General features: G+C 41.9%; 1 protein-coding gene across 2 annotated transcripts; it reads right to left on the bottom strand.

Moving 5' to 3' along the window:
* Positions 1-254: 254 nt before the first annotated feature.
* idh3b (isocitrate dehydrogenase (NAD(+)) 3 non-catalytic subunit beta) lies at positions 255-17,570 on the bottom strand. 2 transcript variants are annotated; one of them, XM_056272969.1, is made up of 11 exons: positions 17,513-17,570; positions 15,776-15,949; positions 15,467-15,587; positions 13,891-13,951; positions 13,643-13,775; positions 12,308-12,441; positions 7,777-7,879; positions 6,235-6,381; positions 4,514-4,608; positions 4,266-4,326; positions 255-776 (listed from the first exon to the last, which is right to left on the bottom strand). In XM_056272969.1, the coding sequence occupies exons 1-11, from the start codon at positions 17,552-17,554 to the stop codon at positions 699-701; spliced, it is 1,149 nt and encodes a 382-aa protein (XP_056128944.1). In that variant the 5' UTR covers positions 17,555-17,570; the 3' UTR covers positions 255-698. The 2 variants fall into 2 exon arrangements, with proteins under 2 accessions (XP_056128944.1, XP_056128943.1); XM_056272968.1 differs by lacking the exon at positions 255-776 and adding an exon at positions 1,166-3,094.
* Positions 17,571-18,658: the final 1,088 nt, after the last annotated feature.

The raw sequence follows: 18,658 nt of genomic DNA, 5'->3' as shown, positions 1-18,658 counted from the left end.
GTTACCGTGAGGCTTTAGTAAGCTTTTTGTCAGTTACGATTATGCTTAACGTCTTCGTTTGCGATCGTTACGTGTGAATGACGTTGAGCAGAGAAAAGTAACACAATTAGTGACGGTATCTTGGTGCAAACCCACGCGAAGAATTTAGATGGCATAGATGTACACAGTACGAGAACCTACTTTCGGTACCCACAACGTTGCACTTCAGTATCGTTGCATGAAGTCTTTCCACACCAAAAATCTACATACGTCATTTATTAGGTTGCAGCTCAGAAATGAACAAAGCAGTTAAAACAATTTCAATGAATAAATATATAATGACATTACGCACACATCTTGGTTGCGGACTAAGGTCCAAGCAAAGAATCGTTAAGTTATAAAGTCCTGAATCCTCGCAGGGTGGAATGTGAACGGCAGATGTGCACCGCTATTGCTGCATGGGGGGGGGGGGGGGGGACATTCACATTTTGTTGCTGCGTTTATCGGGCCCCTCGCTTGTAGCGTTTGCTGCCTTGTAAAGAAAGTTTGCCTATTTTGACGGTTGTGCGTTTCCTTCGTATCCTCCGAGCTCGTGTAGGTTTGCACGTTGCTGGGGTGCGCCGACACGTCACCGTGGAGACGTCGGTTTGATGGCAAGTAAAGGGCGAATTTGGTGTAAGCATGCATGCACTGATGGCGGATTTACAGGTTCGACACTTTTAGACGGCCAGATTAGCAATGACAGCCCGGGTGAATTCATCGCTCGTAGCGTAGCCTCCTAGGTCTCCTGTGCGCACCTGTTGCAAACATAAGAACAACGCGTTACACATACTCGCAGCTGCAGCAAGCAACACATGTGCCTATACACTGAAGCCACACATTAACACAGCCAGTATGTCAGAGAGCCTTTCAAAACTCCCTCGCAGATGTTCAGATGGTAAGAAAGGATTAAGTTGTGCTCTTCTGAAGATATAAATAAAAAATGAACCACGTTGTCCTGTGTAGTCAAATTATCCATCCAAGAGGGAACTGTGACCTGTCACTCATTCTGTGCATGCCTCAGCATCAGACTTTACACTGTCCAGTCTATATCCAATTATCAGCCTTGCAGCAGAGATCGCGGAATTAACTTTGTGAACGTATACAAACAGAAAAACATAGCTAGTCCAGCACATTAATTCATCATTTTATTCATTAGCAGTTGACTACATCTTCCAAGGTTTTAAAAAGGTCCAGAACTGACCAACCGGCAGAGAAGTCATTTGCAAGCCAACACCATACTCAATCTGTGACCTCTATAAATATGCAGATGACATCTCTGAAACGGAATGTGTGCCAGTCCAATTATCATGTCATCCAAATAAAGAAAAATCTACTTTGACCTGTATCTATGCATTTTTTTTAGAAATTAAATTTATGATGGTGAAAGACCCGAATACGACAGTTCAGCTTGTTGGTTATGAGCTTTCAATTTTCTTTTTTTAGGTCAAACTGACATTTTGACTACTATATATATGAATATTTTTTTAGGTTGAGGCAGATAACAGTCGATCATGTTAAGTTTGTCAAGAATACAATATGCAGAAACTGCTGAACAGGTATAAAAGAGTGATACAAAAATCATCAGGTCAGAATTACTGGTAGCTCTGTGGCAATGGGCAGTAAAAACTTAAACCAGAAATACATTTTTCATCTCCAGCATCCCATGGCGCATGTAATAAATAAATAGGGTGTCAAACTGATAACTTTGCCCCAGTCCATTTGAATAGAAAGAATTGAAACCTTTGTTGAAAACCCACATGAAAACAGAATATTACGTTTTGCCAATCGCGTTAAATAAAGACTGTTGCGTGCGTAAATAAGTTTCACAAAACTAGAAAAAAAAAACATTGGACTTTAAAATCCTTACTGACAACTGGGAATTTCCTTTATGGACACTGAAATCAATTAGACATAATATACAGAGTATTTCCTGGTTTAGACCTACTCAGAAATGTAATGTATTCAGGTGTACAAACTTCCAGAAAGATGGGACTCTCATCCACTGTTAAAGTTCGACTGAGTGTCACTCCAACATAATTTTCAAAATATAATCCAAAGACTTGCAAACAATAACTCCTCTAGGGGTGGATTTCCTCTGATCACACATGTTAACACACATTGTATTTAATGGCTTGACTAAAAAAGATTCCCATTCAAAACTGTAAACAATTTGTTAAAAATCTAAACCAGAGCTTATCCGGAAGTTGTTTGCAACTAATCATGGGGTAAAGTTGTGTACAGAGTCTAAGTGACATTCTACAAGTTGAGATCTACAAATGGTTAAAACGTGCTTGACTGGGCTACTTGACTTAAGGAGAAAAAAGGTCAAGACAGCTGTGGAATGTAGAAAATTCAAGGCAAAGGAGAAGCAGTTTAAGAGGTTAATAAATTCAGGAGTAATACAGGCTACTTGGTAGTAAGTTTATGATAATCTATGATGGTAAACAATACAGACGTAGTCTGTATGATAAATAAGGCTGGAAACAATGATATTGTAGCACCTGGTAAAACGACTGATGAAAAGCGTTAGAGTAATTGAATAGGTAATTGAATTATCAGGAGAGCACAACTGTTGGAAAAGAATTTGATCTCAGTACAACGCCATGGCCTGTGAGAAAGTCAGAGAAGAACATGATAATGAAGTCAAACCACTCAGACTGATGGAAAATATGAATGAAAAGGTGAATGAGGAAAGGGTTGACAGAGGAATGCACTGTGTGAAGGGTGACAAATGATCCTGTGCCTCGAGTTATCTTAGGTTTTCCAGATAATGTAACTTAATTCTCTTCAAGAGGTAATCCTATGAGTTAATTTCACTGGACCCACTAGAGAACCCATTGCTGGTGGGTAATAGAGGGGCACAGTTTGTTGGCAAAATAAGATGATGGTTATACAGGGCTTTAACATGCATCCAGTACATGTTAAGAAGGCTGTCCAGGTTAAAGCAGGAGTAATGTGTGTGTGGGTCTGGGGTGGAGACATCTTAGTAAACAGGTCGATGATGTAGGTTATCCACAACAGCATGCACCAAGTCCCCAGTAGTACAGTAGCCGCCGAGGTCTCGTGTTCGCACCTGGGGACAAACACACACACACACACACACACACACACACACACACACACACACACACAATTGGCACGCACACACATAGGGTGAGGATTCAGGAAGGAGGGGAAGAGGAAAGATTGAGCAGGGAGAGGGAGGGCACTTCAGATAACTAGGGGGCACTCTCCACTTCCAACTGACAAACATACTTTTAATATATTCACATCTCACGTTCACACATTTGATTAGCGACTGATGACTTTAGTCTCCCATCTCCATTTTGAATTCTATCTTTCATCACACCTAAGCCAGGAAGAAGAATGGAATTGGAATGCAATTCAGAACATTTCGATGAATTGACCATGCAACTTGTGGATGCCAGCTGAAGGACCATGGTTGGTTGGTTTTATGTTAGTGCTGCTGTCAGGACATATTAGTGTCAAAATGGGCACTTGTAGAAAGCAGTTAGTCCATTGGAGAAAAATAAAACAGGTTGTCATGGTAACAGTTTCACAAAACCATGATGTTATAAAGAAACAGTGCAGGTGAGAGGCACAGACCAGGGCAGATTAAATACTTTAAAGGCTCTTCAAACAGTTCTAGATGGGTTACCATTTGTTAGTAGAAGTGTATTTAATCCTAATGAATGAAATTTGTGGGTCAAGAAGTGCTAACATTACAGCAAGTGTGAACAGTACGCACAAGAGGTACAGGCCAAAGACTAGTATTAAAAAAAGCTTCAGGTTTTATGATGTCAGAAGCTTTTTTCCACCAAGGCCCCCTGTAAATGGGGGCCTTTCACATTTTATGTCTTGCACACTGAAAACTTCACCTGGAGACACTGGTGTCTGGGAGAAGTTGCTGCACTCAGAGAAGTTGCCTTAAATTGTTACATTAACTATTTCTAACTTTATTCACATCTGCATGCAGTGGTTTGACACACTTGGTATGTAGTTTCTTTGACCTACAAAACAGGAAAGTAGTGTTTAGTTGCAAACAAGCGGTTTGCTTAATGCTCCCATGGCTTCATTTTTCAGTTTACTAACCAGAGCAATATAATTCTTTTTTAATCAGCTGCCTTATTTACTAAATGGTCGAGCAAATGTTTATGCCAAGATGAAAATCTATCAGCTTGATCGTAAGGTTTGATGCACCAGCTGGAATAGGCTGAACTGAACAGTCAGGCACAGACACTTACCTTGCCCTGTTTGATGACCTTCTTGACAGCATCTGACACCATGTGAGAGTGGTATTCCAGGCTGTAATACAACACAGTGAAAGTTGAGACAAGGCCAACTCTGTCTTGCACATACTATGTCCACATTTAGTCAAGTACACACTCAAAGAAATCCTTAAAGGACTGAGGGAAATTTAAGACTTGGTCAAAGCAGAGGCATGTGTCGTGTAAGACATGGTGTATATGTGACGACTAAGACCTTGACTCACTTGAGGTGCCTTAGCATATTAGCTGCACTGAGCAGCATAGCTGTAGGGTTGGCGATGTTCCTTCCTACAGCCTGGGCGAAGGGGTGACGTGCACCCTGACCGACAAGAGAAAGAAGGCAAGGATTAACGCTTGACACAGTTGCAGACCTATAGGTCAAGTCAAGCCAAGTCAAGTCAATTTAATTTGTATAGCCCAATATCACAAATTTGCCTCAGGGGGCTTTACAGCAACACAACATCCTTTCCTTGGACCCTTGCATCAGATAAGGAACGACTCCCTAAAAAACCCTTTAACATGGAGAAAAAATGGGAAGAAACCTCAGGGAGAGCAACAGAGGAGGGACTTCTCTCCCAAGATGGACAACGTGCAATGGTTGCTGTGTTTACACAATTTACAGAATACAACATTGAAAGAGGACAACAGAATTATAATGGAATTATAAAATATATGAATATGATGAGGAGGATACCAAGCAGTGTCCAGATGCCACCGGAACAGCCTAGGACCTGAGCCACACGACCAACTACAGCTACTACTACTACTACTTTTGGCTGGTTCTGTTATGGGCACGACCTAGGTCGTCTAGGTAGATTAGGTCACGTGGCATCTGAGCCATGCAACCAGCATTAGACCAAAAAAAAATAAAAAAAAATACACAAAACAAACACATTAGTCTAACGTCTGAGTGAGAGAAGGATATAACATTGAAACAGGATAACAAAATTATATGGATTTATAAGATATATGAAAAGAAAATGTGATGAAGACGATGCCAAGCATTGTCCAGGTGGTGACCACCATCACCATGGCAACCTGGGAGGAGGACAGACTGCACGTGCACACAAGGGAGACTCACATCACACCATTCACACACAGCATACACAGAAGAAGAGAAAGGAGAAGATATCCTTCAGAGAGAAAAGACGTGAGAGAACAGTTTGCAGTAGTCAATGATCTACGTATACGCTATAATCTCATCGGCAGAACAGTGGTTAGTAAATTCATTGAGACAGAAACTGACCTGCCATGCAGCACAGGTTGTGAAGCATTCAAATTAAAGGCAACTAAATGTAGGCTAAGGCAAAAAGACGAGTTTTAAGGTTGGATTTAAAGGACTCAACAGACTCTGATGGCAGCAGGCAGGTTATTCCACAAGAATGGGGCCCAACAGGCAAAGGCCCTGCCACCAGCTGACTTCTTTTTAACTTTGGGTACACACAGGAGCCCTCTATTTTGAGAGCGGAGAGCTCGAGATGGAATGTATGGTTTAAGGAGATCAGACAGGTAAGATGTGGCAAGCCCATTTAGGATTTTATAAGTCAGCAGAAGCACCTTGAAGTCTGATCTAACATGGATAGGAAGCCAATGATGGGAGGTAAGAATTGGTATAATATGGTCAAATTTTCCAGTTTTACTTAGGATTCTAGCTGCAGCATTTTGAACAATCTGAAGACTTTAGTACTAGCATGTGGCAGACCTGAAAACAGAACATTACAGTAATCAAGTCTGGATGAAATAAATGTAAGTATTAGAGGTCATTTCTGCCATCAGGGGGACAGATTCAGTAAAATATTTCAATAACTCATTGCAGCCAAACAATGAGTATGAATGAAATCCTAACGAGGAGAAGACCAGCAAATGACTAGCTCTCTTAAGATATGATAAATATGTGAAGTATGAAGTTAAATAGCGAAAATCCAAAAGTCTGGCAGAAACTCACAGTCTCAAAGACGGCATACTCGGCACTGTAGCTCTCCCCAGGAACGACTCCTGCCCCTCCCACCAGTCCAGCAGCCAGGTTGTCAATGATGTTACCATAAAGGTTGGGCATCACCAGCACATCAAACTGGTAGGGATTCTGCACCAGCTATAGTGAAGCAGGAGGAAGAGCTTCATTGGGCATTGTTCAAAAAATAAAAACATCAAGACAAAACCAATAATTCTTTTTTGCTATTTTTTTCAACCCCCTGTAGACAAACAGGTTTGCTAGATCACACTGATAAACTGCATTAACGTGTAAGGATACACCTATATCCCTTTTTCACTGCCAATACCAATTCCGAGTATGAATCTTTAAGTATCAGCCGATACCGAGTACCAATCCAATTCACTGCTTTTGCTGCACAGTTAAGACAATTCATTTAGGTTCAATGGGCAATCAAAATTTTCCAACATTAAAGAAATACTGGCTCGTGTGCCAAAAATGCAGTAAATCATTTTGCTTTCATTTATGACACATTATTAACGATGTTTGGCATCAGATTTCAGTCTTAGGTAAAATCTCTGATACGGATACTCCATATTGATTCAATATCCGATACCAATATTGGTATTGGTTCATCCCTAATAATGTCTTTATGCATGCTCAATAATCCAGGCAAGAAAATCAAAGTTGAATCAGTTCATCTGGACACAATGTTTACTGACAGAAACATTTCGTCACTTAGATGAGTGATGAAACGTATATTGATCCAATATCCGATACCAATATTGGTATTGGTTCATCCCTAATAATGTCTTTATGCGTGCTCAATAATCCAGGTAAGAAAATCAAAGTTGAATCAGTTCATCTGGACACATGGTTTATTGACAGAAACGTTTCATCACTCATCTAAGTGACAGAACGTTTCTGTCAATAAACATTGTGTCCAGATAAACTGATTCAACTTTCTTTGATCCTTAATAATGTGCCAGGTTAGTGCACTGTTAGAGACTACAAAATAAATATTCTGAATGGTCCGCGGTGGTGTAGCGGTCTAAGCATCGGCTCTGTGTCGATGCAGTTGCCCACTGGGGACTGGGGTTCGCGCCCCGGTCTCGTCAGATCCAACTATGGCCGGACTCGACGAAGCAGTGATCATTGGCAACGCTGTCTTCGGGAGGGGGGCGGAGTCGGCTTGTGTTCGTCACGTGAATGCATCTCTGTGTGTGTCGGAAAAACAGTGGTTCGGCTTGGAGTCGCCTTGTCACGAAAGTGGCGAGGCGGTCTCCTTCGAGACTGCCGGCCAGAGAGATGCAGTTGGCGAACGCATACAGTGCGAGGGTGGGTGTTTGAATTAAAATAGGGATCGATTGGCCACTAAATTGGGAGAAAAAAGGGAAAAATCAGAAATAAATTTATAAAAAAAAAAAAAATATTCTGAATGAATGTTAAGTATAAATTTAAAATGCACTACACACTAAACCAATTTTCTGGTTAATTTATGGGTCAGTCATGAAACTCGCAACAGTGGGAATAAACACAAGTGGGGGTGTATAATACCTGCATGCAACAGTTATCAATGATGATGTTCTCATATTTGATTTTAGGATACAGTTCTGCCACCTCGGCACAACTTTGGAGGAAAAGGCCATCACCCAGTTTCCTGTAATGAGATGTAAGATAAAGACAATAATTAATATAATTTCTGAAATGTACCTTAACTAATACAGGCACTCAGGATGACAAGAATACATTTGTGTTTATTAATTCACTGGATCAGCTTAATGAAACTCAGCCCATTCCAACAGGCATTGAGCAGAGGGCTGGAAGATACCTTGGACATGTCAGTCTATCATATGGCCCAGATATATCAGTCACACATCATTCATACCCATTGGAAATATTTATTCTCTAGTTCATCTAACATGAATGTCTTTCAGCTGTGGGAGGAAAAAAATATGGCAGTAAGGGGGGAAAATGCAACCTCCACACAGAGGGGCCAGGTTCTGACCTCGGGTTCCTCTCTCTCTTGCTAAACCACTGTGCAACGAATACATGAAAATCAATGATAAAACAATATGCAAATAGGTTGTACCTGTTGTGAGTGCAACAGGGTTATCAAATCAGTCACATATAATCAGCCTCATAAATGTACTAACCATTAATTTTGGTGTCTAATATTTCATAACTGAACTACTAAAATTGATGGAATAATCAATAATTCTCATTAAATCATTAACCACTAATTACCCATTACCTATAATAACCTATAAAATTGTATTGATTACATTTAAAGCACTGCATGATCTTGCCCCCAGTTATATTTCTGATCTTCTCATCCCTCATTCCACTTCCCAACCACACCGATCCTCAAACCTCGGTCTTTTATCCATTCCTCACTCCAACTGCAAAACAAAAGGTGACCGCACCTTTGCAGTTTTAGCCCCTAGCCTCTGGAATAATCTCCCCCAATCCATTAGATTCGCTGAATCTTTGGACTGTTTTAAACGGTTTTTAAAAACCCATCTTTTCAGACAAGCCTTTTATAGAGTCCCACCCGACTTCTGTTTTATTTAATTTTTAGCTTGGTCTGTTACTCCCAATGCTACATTTTTATATTCGTTCAACTTATTTTATGTATTTATTCATATTTTGTGTATTGAGTGTAAAGCACCTTGTAATTGTATGTTTTTAAAAGTGCTATATAAATAAAATTTTGCTTGCTTGCTTGTAATTTTGATGTTTAATATTTTATAATATTTAAACTACTGAAATTGACGGAATAATCAATTTTGCACCAATTGGAGTACTTAGTTGGCAGAGGATGGCATCAGTGAATACTGTCACAAAACAGGCAGGACAACGTATTACTTCAATGAAAGCAATTAATTAGAACAATCAATTAAAAATTGACTAATACAAATCAACACTAATTATCTAACTAATACTGATCAGGTACAATCAATGATGAGCAGCAATATAATGATCAAGGTACAAAAGGTAACGTTATGGTGTGCTCTACTGGTACAACTCCTCTCCATTTGAAGTGCCTGGACTTTACGGTATCTGACCATCATGCCATCCACTTTGCTGTTCCTGTCCCCCTGCCCAGGCAGCACACAAAATGTACCATCACGTTCAAGAACATCAAGACAAGTGAGCTCACCAGCCCTGACCGACATGATAGCGTCCAATCTCACCTCAGATCCCCCCGACACTATGATGGATGGCTTGGTAGCCCACTACGATCCAGCCATATCACTCAGCCTCAAATCTCTTGCCCCCCTCAAAACCCGGTCCGTCTCCTTCTCCCATCCTGCCCCCTGGTTTACCACTGAACTCCCACATCATGAAGGCCACTGGTCGTCAATTGGAGAGGCTCTATAAAAGGTGTGGCCTCACTGTCCACACCTTCAAAGATCACGTGAAGACCTATAAAGAAGCTCTCTCCCAGGCCATAATGCATTACTATTCCACTGTCATTGGCAACCAGCACAAACACCCCAGAATGCTGTTTTCCACCATCAACCGACTACTTTGCCCCCTTGATACCCCCCACCCTTCAGGTGCCCCTGACCTCTGCACCAAGTTCCTGGATTTCTTCCAGGCCAAAGTGGCTTTTATCCACACCATGATCTCTATGAACCCCTCCAATCTGTCTTCAAAGCATGTCACAGTATGGAGACTGCCCTTATCAAAATCACCACTGACCTCCTCATTGCTGCTGATTCCGGCCACATCAGTATTCTCATCCTCCTGGACCTCTCTGCAGCCATCGACACTGTTTCCCATCCCATTCTTCTCAACAGCTTATCTGAATACCTAGGGCTCACTGGTGTAGCTCGCTCCTGGTTCCAGTCATATTTCACCAACAGGAAACAGTTTGTCACATTCAGAGACTCCAGTTCCACCCTAGCCCCAGTCAACCAAGGCATGCCACAAGGCTCCGTGCTTGGACCCCTCATCTTTACCATCTACATGCTTCCCCTTGGTTAGATCATCCGCCAACATGGTTTAAGTTTTCATTGCTACACTGATGACGCAGCTTTATCTCAGCACTAGACCATCCTCTCAGCTCCCCCCACAATCCCTTGTTAACTGCCTCCACCAAATAAAAAACGGGATGTCATCAAATCTGCTCAAGCTAAATACTACTAAAGACAGCTCATGGTTGTGGCTTCCAAGGCGCTGCTCCGGAAGGTTGGAGATCTTCTCCTCGACATGAATGGCTGCTCCATCTGTCCATCCCCACAAGTCTGCAACCTTAGTGTCATTATGGACTTCACCCTCTCATTCCAGTCACACATCAAATCTGTCACCAAATCTGCTTTCTTTCATCTCGAAAACATCTCCAGACTCCGGCCATTACCCTCAAACTCCGTGGCAGAGATCCTCATCCATGCCTTCATCACCTCCTGTCTGGATTATTGCAATGGAGTCCTGTCAGGGATACCTAGAAAAGCCCTAGAGAGGCTTCAGTATGTGCAGAATTCAGCTATCAGGGTGCTCACCCGCACCAAGCCCTAGCAACACATCACTCCCACCCTTGTCCACCTTCACTGGCTCCCAGTCAAATCCCACATTTCTTATGAAATCCTCCTCCTCACCTACAAATCCTTCCATGCTCATACCCCACAGTTCCTATCAGACTTCATCAACCCCTATATTTCGTCCCAGAATTTGCGGTCTTCAGACACGGGCCTGCTTTCTATCCCCCACACCAGCCTGTGGACTTTTGGGGATAGAACCTTTAGTGTGGCAGCCTCCACCCTTTGGAACTCTATTCCAGCAGAGATCCACAACGCTGCTCCTTTGGACAATTTTAAAAGACTACTGAAAACCTACCTTTTTACTGAGGCCTATGGTCTGTAGTCTTTTGATCTTTGTTTTTATTTTTTTGTAAGGCGTCCTTGGGTTCCTTGAAATGCACTATACAAAACTAAGTTGTTGTTGTTGTCATGAGGTAGAGAGGCTGTGCAATGTGTGTGTGTGTACTCCAAGGGGGGGGGGGGGGTGCACGTGTGCGTTATTGCACATGGCAAGGAAATGGCACCAAAAAGACAAAGGGAGGCTGTGTGTGTATGTGCTGCCACACACTGGAGAGGAGATGTGTTTGTGAGAGAAAGCAAAGAGTGTGGTATGGTTAAGACAAAAAAAGAGAGGGGGGAGAGAGAGAGATGGTATGCACAATCTTTCTACCAAGGTAGCAAACAAAAGAACCCAAAATGAAAGGAGCAAATGAACAAAAGAAAGCAGATGGTCCATCTAACAATCCCTATGTGGATCAGTGTGCGCAACTGAACAGTGAATGAATTCAACCAATAGTACTTTTCTCAAGTAACAAGGGAAGAGTCTAACAAAAGAAAAATTGATCAAGCGAAAAATTAAAAACTAATGATCGGCCCATGTAACTCTTCCTACATGAATCAGTGTGTATCTAGATCATGGATGTTTTCAACTAAAACTTTTCTCCTGTGAGATAATTAGACCAACCCCAAAATCTTACATCTACACCATTAAGACTAACTATGCTCAGATACCAGCCTTATTTGAGATCTCTCTTCCACGGCGATAAGAGGTGCGTCCTTTGTTGTCCGGCGTCGAAGGGCGGGTCCACGGAAAACAAAGTCTATTTTCTCCCGACAGCTGAAAATCCTCAAAGCTCCATCTGTCATCTAAGGATTTTGAAGGCGTTTTAGTTGCGATTGCGTCGACGTTTAAAAAATAAAAGGGATCCTATCGCCTTCTCTTTCTGTGAAAACTGTGTGTCTTGCACGAAAACTTAACCAGTTATAACAGCTGATTAGCAGATGAACAGGACTAGGTTGTCTTCAAATAAAACTGTGGCCAGCGGTTATGTGAAGACACGTGGTCCTTTGTTCTCTTTGTTCTGCAGGAGAGGGTATCCCTGAATGTATGGTGTGCACAGGTCCAAATGAGAGACAGCGAATTTCTAATTCACCGTGGTTTTAAGGGCGAAATTGCGTAACCGGAGAGATGGTGGGTGGAGATCATCTGTGAGGTTGAGCAGGGAGTTAAGGGTACTGTAGTCCACAGGCAGCACTGGTCCCTACACCCTTGTTCTACTCACATGATATTGGCCTTGTGTACAGCTGTGACCTTATTTCGTCCCTTCTTGGTGGCATAGTCAAAGGCAAACTTGGCAATGCGGCGTGACTTCTCTCTTGTGATGATCTTCAGACACTCAATTACACCTGTCACACTCTAAAAGGAGAAAGTGAGCCATACAGTCAAAACTCTGTCTTGGGAAATGACAAAATAATAAACAATTCTGTGGTCACACTACTAACTTTCATTACAATGGAGGGTTCAGATGATTAAAACAAAAACTTTCTAATGATTAAACTGACTTTCACCTCCAAGATGCAAGTGCAAAAAAAGATTATCCAATTACATCAAGTCAGAGAAGTTCAGTTGTTGTTTTCTTTACACCAACTATAAAGACAATTGGTGCAATGTCACAATCAATTTCTCTAAAAACCATGTCCAGGAAAAATCCTTGCAGTATCAAGCCATTCACTGTGTGGACAATGGTGGCAATTTGTGGAAACCAGCAGCAACATACATGCACATTTGTGGAAAAATACTTGATCATAAGTAAGAAGTGACTACGTATGTGTGTGGTAAATTAAAAACATTAACTCAAATAGCTAAATTCTGTGAATTTTAATTTTTTAAAATTTTGGATATATGTGTTAGTTTGGATATATGTGTTCTTGTAGTTCTTGTAGTTTTTGGATGTGTTTTTGTCTTTGTGTTCCACTGCTGTGGGCTGGGGGAAATGAGGCATGTACTTGAGTACATGAAATGAAATGATAAATAAAAGTGTTCCTGATTCCTAATTCCCAAATGAAATATTCAACATGTTTGTAATTTAAGAGGATGTTTAAGGGTTAGAAGCCTTCAATTTGACAGCAAACACAAGAATTCATGTAATGTATCAAAAATGTGTTGAAATCATTAATGAGGCTAACATGACAAGATTAACCTTATCTGGAGTTGCAGTTAGATATGAGTTGATGACAGGGTAAGCAATGTCTTGTTGGATATTTTTTCCAGCTTTTTACAGGCAGAATAAAAGTGGTATGATATAAGCCTAATAAGGTTTGGATTTCTAAATACCACAAACATCCAGCAGCAAGCAAGGTGGAAAAATACTTTTCTGATATTAGTAATTGCACAATTTGGAATATAGAATAATTGTTATGTGTTCATTTATGTATGAAATGATTTTTGACTGTGTCAATACAGCTCTATGGCGCGGTGCTTCATTTTCAACCAAATAGGGGTGCTGACAGGCATTTCTGTTTTTGCAGACTGTCTCCACACCCTGTATCTTTATATCAAATATACCACTTACACATACAGTTGTGTTGTATTGTGTTGTAAGCAGGGTCTTGTCTACCTCATGTTCCAGAGAGCTGTATTCTCCCTCAGTCTGCTCACGGATGATGACCAGGTCCAGGTTGTTGTGGCGAGTACTATAGCCTGGCAGGCTGTTCACATGAACCACATTGGCGAACAAATCCAGTTTACGTCTGGGGCATGGACAGAGGGAGGAGTAACCAAAATGGGGGAGAAAAAAAAAAGATGAAAGACAACTTACAGAATTAACATGCCTGCTCACACAAAGCTTAGTGATTTCAGTTTTACCTCAATCTCATCTCATATGAGGCAAGTTCTCCTTTGAACTCCATGGGGGTATGAATCTTGCCTGGAAGATGAACAGAAGAACGGATGGAAAAATTTATCTGGAAACCAACTTCCTTCAAATATGATCTACTTAAGACAAAGAATGAAGAGAAAAATTATTAAGTTTTCAGGGGAACGGAAAGCTTACAATCACCGACAGACTTTTGGATGAAAATGTACATCCTAGACTCTTTTGTGTTCCTTCTTACATCAACCAAACAATTAGGATTCAAAGAGCTGTCCCAGAGCAACAGGAGTTTGGTCTGATGTAAGTTCTCCTTCACAGTACACAAAATCATCGGAAGTGCCTTTTCAGTAGCCATAGTCACTGGGAGTCCTGGGAGCTGTGAAAGGGGCCCACAGCTCTGTTAAGCTGTGATCACAGTTCATGACAGGTTCTGTCTTTTCCGGTTATTACATGTCACACTATGCAATGAGGCAAGATAAAAATCTTCATGTCAACCTGGCCTGATTTTGACAATTAGAAGAAGTGCGTCACTCACAAGTATGGCTTCCGAACAACAACCAATTGCAGTGATTCCAACCTTACTTTGTGCAGGAAAAAAAACAACATAGGAAAAAGATAGAGTTTTCCACTTGGTCAGGGAACACTCTCGACAGACATGTTGGCATTTGTTTTTAAAATCAATTCACACCACACACAGGCATGACATTGTCTCTGGAAATGTGGTTGGAAAAGTGGACAGTCAGGGGCGTCCGGGTGGCATGGCATTCTATTCCGTTGCCTACCAACATGAGGATCGCCAGTTCGAATTCCCGTGTTACCTCTGGCTTGGTTGGGCATCCCTATAGACACAATTGGCCGTGTCAGCAGGTGGGAAGCCAGATGTGGGTATGTGTCCTGGTTGCTGCACTAGCGCCTCCTCTGGTCGGCTGGGGCGCCTGTTCGGGGGGGAGGGGGGACTGGGGGGAATAGCGTGATCCTCCCATGCGCTACGTACCCTTGGTTAAACTCCTCATTGTTAGGTGAAAAGAAGCGGCTGGCGACTCCACATGTATCGGAGGAGGCATGTGGTAGTCTGCAGCTCTCCCTGGATCGGCAGAGGGGATGGAGCACCGACCGAGATGGCTCGGAAGAGTGGGGTAATTGGTCAAGCACAATTGGGGGGGATCAACAAAAAAAAAAAAAGAAACGTGGCCAGTCACTATAACTGGCTAGATACCCCTACCACACTTCACATTCAAGTCCAAAATATTCTGGAGCTGCCAGAACTCTTTAACAACCACAGACAGCCTCCCATCTGCGGACATAGACACTGTCACAATGAATGAGCCAAGACTTAAAAACAACACGTAGGACTTAGGAATTTCGCCACAACAAATTTGTCCAAGCTTCAAGAACATGACATAAAATGGGCTTAAAGTGTCAAATCTATATGGAGAATTAGGCCCACCAATACTATGAAAGAACAAAAGCCCGTGCTTTTGTCATTCCACAGATCATCCAAAGGACGGAGTTATTGAAAGCGGTTCTTGATAATTAAGATTAATAAAGAATGAAAACAAGGGAAAGTACCTTTCATGGCCACTTTGTTGTTCTTCATAGAGGTGAGCACCTGGTCCAGCTTTTCCTCACTGGCCATGTTCTGCACCTCGCTCAAGTGGAATTCCTCAAATTCCACGGGAACATCCCCTGCCTAGGATTAGGGAAAAAGGTTGAAATTACTCAAAACCAGAACCAAAACACGCATGAGGCTAGTTATGGGGACATCAGGTCAACATTAAAAATCTTAATTTACATCGTACATAACACTTTATGAAAATTCTGTGAACTTTTGAGAGATAAGTTTCTAGCAACTCCATCTCCACCCTTGGTAATGAATACCTTAAACACATCCTTAACGGCAGTCATCAGCTCAGGTCCTACTCCATCCCCTGGCACCATTGTGACCTTGAAAGTAGTATCTGCACGTGCTGGGGGGGCTTCTGGGGCACAGAGACTAGCAGACAAACTTAGGGGTCTTGAAACTAGCTGTTGCCACCTGGGACCACTCAGGCTCTGAGAACAGGAAAAGGGACACCATAAAAACCCATTGACAATAGTACAGCAAAGTAAAAAAAAAAAAAAAAAAAACCTGAATATATTTCCTTAGTTTTATCAATGCAATAACACATTTATATTTCAAATCTTTAACAATTCCATTAGATTCAATATTTATTTTCCATTATAAGCATTGTTTTTCAGTTTAGTTTAACAACATTCAAGGACATATTTGTGTGTGTGTGTGTGTGTGTGTGCGCGCGTCTGGGAGTGAGAGAGAAAGCATACTAGTTGAAGGGGTGGGCTTGTATATAACATAATAAATAACAGTTCTATATTAAAAATCAAATTTTATAATAATAATAAATAATTATTATTATAATTCGATTTTATTTAAACACTTTTTTTACAATTCCCGCTCATCTTCCCTCCAATTTGCAGAGCCCCCCCCCCCCCGGCGGCCTTGACTTTGAAAACCATTGTAAAGTTATTTGGTAAATTTTCATTGACTACACAGAAGAGTTTTAAGTTAGCAACTGAAAGATTGTACTGAAAACACAAACATGAATATGATAAGCCTTGGTCCTAAGGAACGGCTCTCATCTCGGAAAAAACTTCCCAACAAAATCATTAGCTTGTGGTTGGCCTTTACAAATTTAGTCATCCTAACTACACCAGACATGGCTGACCATGCGCCATGGGGCTGCAAGGGGTTTGGATGTCGTTTTCAAATTCACCATTTGACCAGGGGATGTCACGGTTTAGTCTGTCTTCTGGCTGTGTGTACACACACTATCAGTGAAATCACCTCGTGTAGTCATTGGTTAGAACTGCGGACCTCAATTATGTGCCATGGACGGCCATCTCAGCAATTAGTCCTTTTTCTGGCTGGCTGAAGGTGTGATAATTCGGAAAATCAGTTCGTGAAGCGTTGGGTTGAAAAGAAGATCTGCACACATGACCTCCCATGGCACATGAACGAGGACCACTAGGTCAGAAGGAAAATCCGCACACTTGTCAATCCATGGCTCACTGCCGCATGTTCGGCTTAGGCTACCTCACTTGGCCAGGTGACATACGGCGCTTCGCAGTAAACGGGGATAATTAACGTGCTCTACCCAAATAACATACACCGTTTTCACTTCTTGGCTACTGACATTAGCCTGCTCGTCGAGCCAAAGTTAAATGATTACCTACCCTAACGGTGTTTCACGTTAGCGATCTAAAATAGCTGGTTACAGCGACAGACACGGACGCCTACCCATTGTGTCATCACAAAAAAAATTGAACAGATTTGGTATCAGAGGTAACGCAAGTAGATGGAGCCAATGTCATTACGCTGACGTTTAGTTACGAGTACTGCGGCTGCAATGTTAGCTTGCTTCTCAGCATCAAGACATGGGATTGGATGGCATTGCCTGGGACCGAGGAAGTCGACGATACACGGTGTGAGTGTTTAACAGCTCATAATATCAGTCTTGGGTTTAAAAGCACAATGACAATAACACAGTCGCGTAAGTGTGTAAGAAAAGCAAGTATCCATAGAATAGCTGATCCCGGCAAGCATCCTTAAAAACTCACCTTGGCCAATGTTACTACGCTTCCTCTCAAGACGGCCGCCATCGTTACAGACAGCAACTGATTCTTCTTCTTCTTCGTCTGCTTCTTGTTCTTCTTGTGTTGTTTACAGCTGTTGGCAAAGAACGAAAGGGTACATTACCGCCACCGACAGTAATGGAGTATGAACTGAGGAGACTTGCAGACCATGAAAAAAAATCTATTTTTAATCCGCAAACTCTATTTATAAGCCCTGTTGCGCTTAAGTTATCATCATCATCATCATCGGCGGTCACTCGACGGTCATTTAGGACGCCTGCGCGTGACAGCTTTTTACATGGAGTGGCTCGGTCCTTGGCAGGGGGTGGCCACGGTCCAATGGCATGGGGAACCAAGACGATTGGGAGCCACCCTCTGTGACAACCTTCACTGGCATTGTGACCTGGAGGTGTCTTCCACCAGTTCCACCGTTGAGGTCTTCGTTGATCGCGCTTCGTCTAGAACCCCCCACTTGACCTATGGGTGACCCTACCAGGAGCCAAGCTCTGGACTACACAGCTCTTGGGATCATTGGTACACGGAAGCTTCTCCACCACGACAAGGTGGCGATCCAGGAGAACTGCTCTCAGTAATGTGGAAAGAATATGATACTCCTATTTATTATTTCCCGATGCTTTATTCGGAATCTTATTTACATTGAACTCTCCCCCATCTCCTGTAGATTCTAATCTTCAATATTTCTCTATCACTATTATATTTTCTACTAAACTTTTTAATGACATGATTTACAGTTTCCTCCTCACCACAACCATCACACCAGTCTGAAACATTACCTGATGATTATTCTTTGTTGCTAATCTTGGGACTGAAACCAGGAGAGTATAAAACGGGAAAGGGTAACTCGGGAGAGCTGTTGCAGACTTTATTGATTTTCATCCGCAAGAAAAGGAGAATTGTGACTAATGATGATGTCTGGAATCCCATTTCAGCCACATTTCTTTTTTCTTGGCTAAAGAATCTGAAGATTATTTGGTTCCTTATTGGTTTACAATGTTATTGGTGTGTGTGTGTGTGTGTGTGTGTGTGTGTGTGTGTGTGTGTGTGTGTGTGTGTGTGTGTGTGTTGGGGGGGGGGGGGACTGGTGTTCAACCTTGGTGTCCAAGTAAGTCT

The sequence above is a fragment of the Lampris incognitus genome, chromosome 2 (genome assembly GCF_029633865.1).
Source record: "Lampris incognitus isolate fLamInc1 chromosome 2, fLamInc1.hap2, whole genome shotgun sequence".
Classification (NCBI taxonomy): Eukaryota; Metazoa; Chordata; class Actinopteri; order Lampriformes; family Lampridae; genus Lampris; species Lampris incognitus.
Note: the sequence above shows the minus strand (reverse complement) of the source record. Positions and strands in the feature narration are given on the sequence as shown.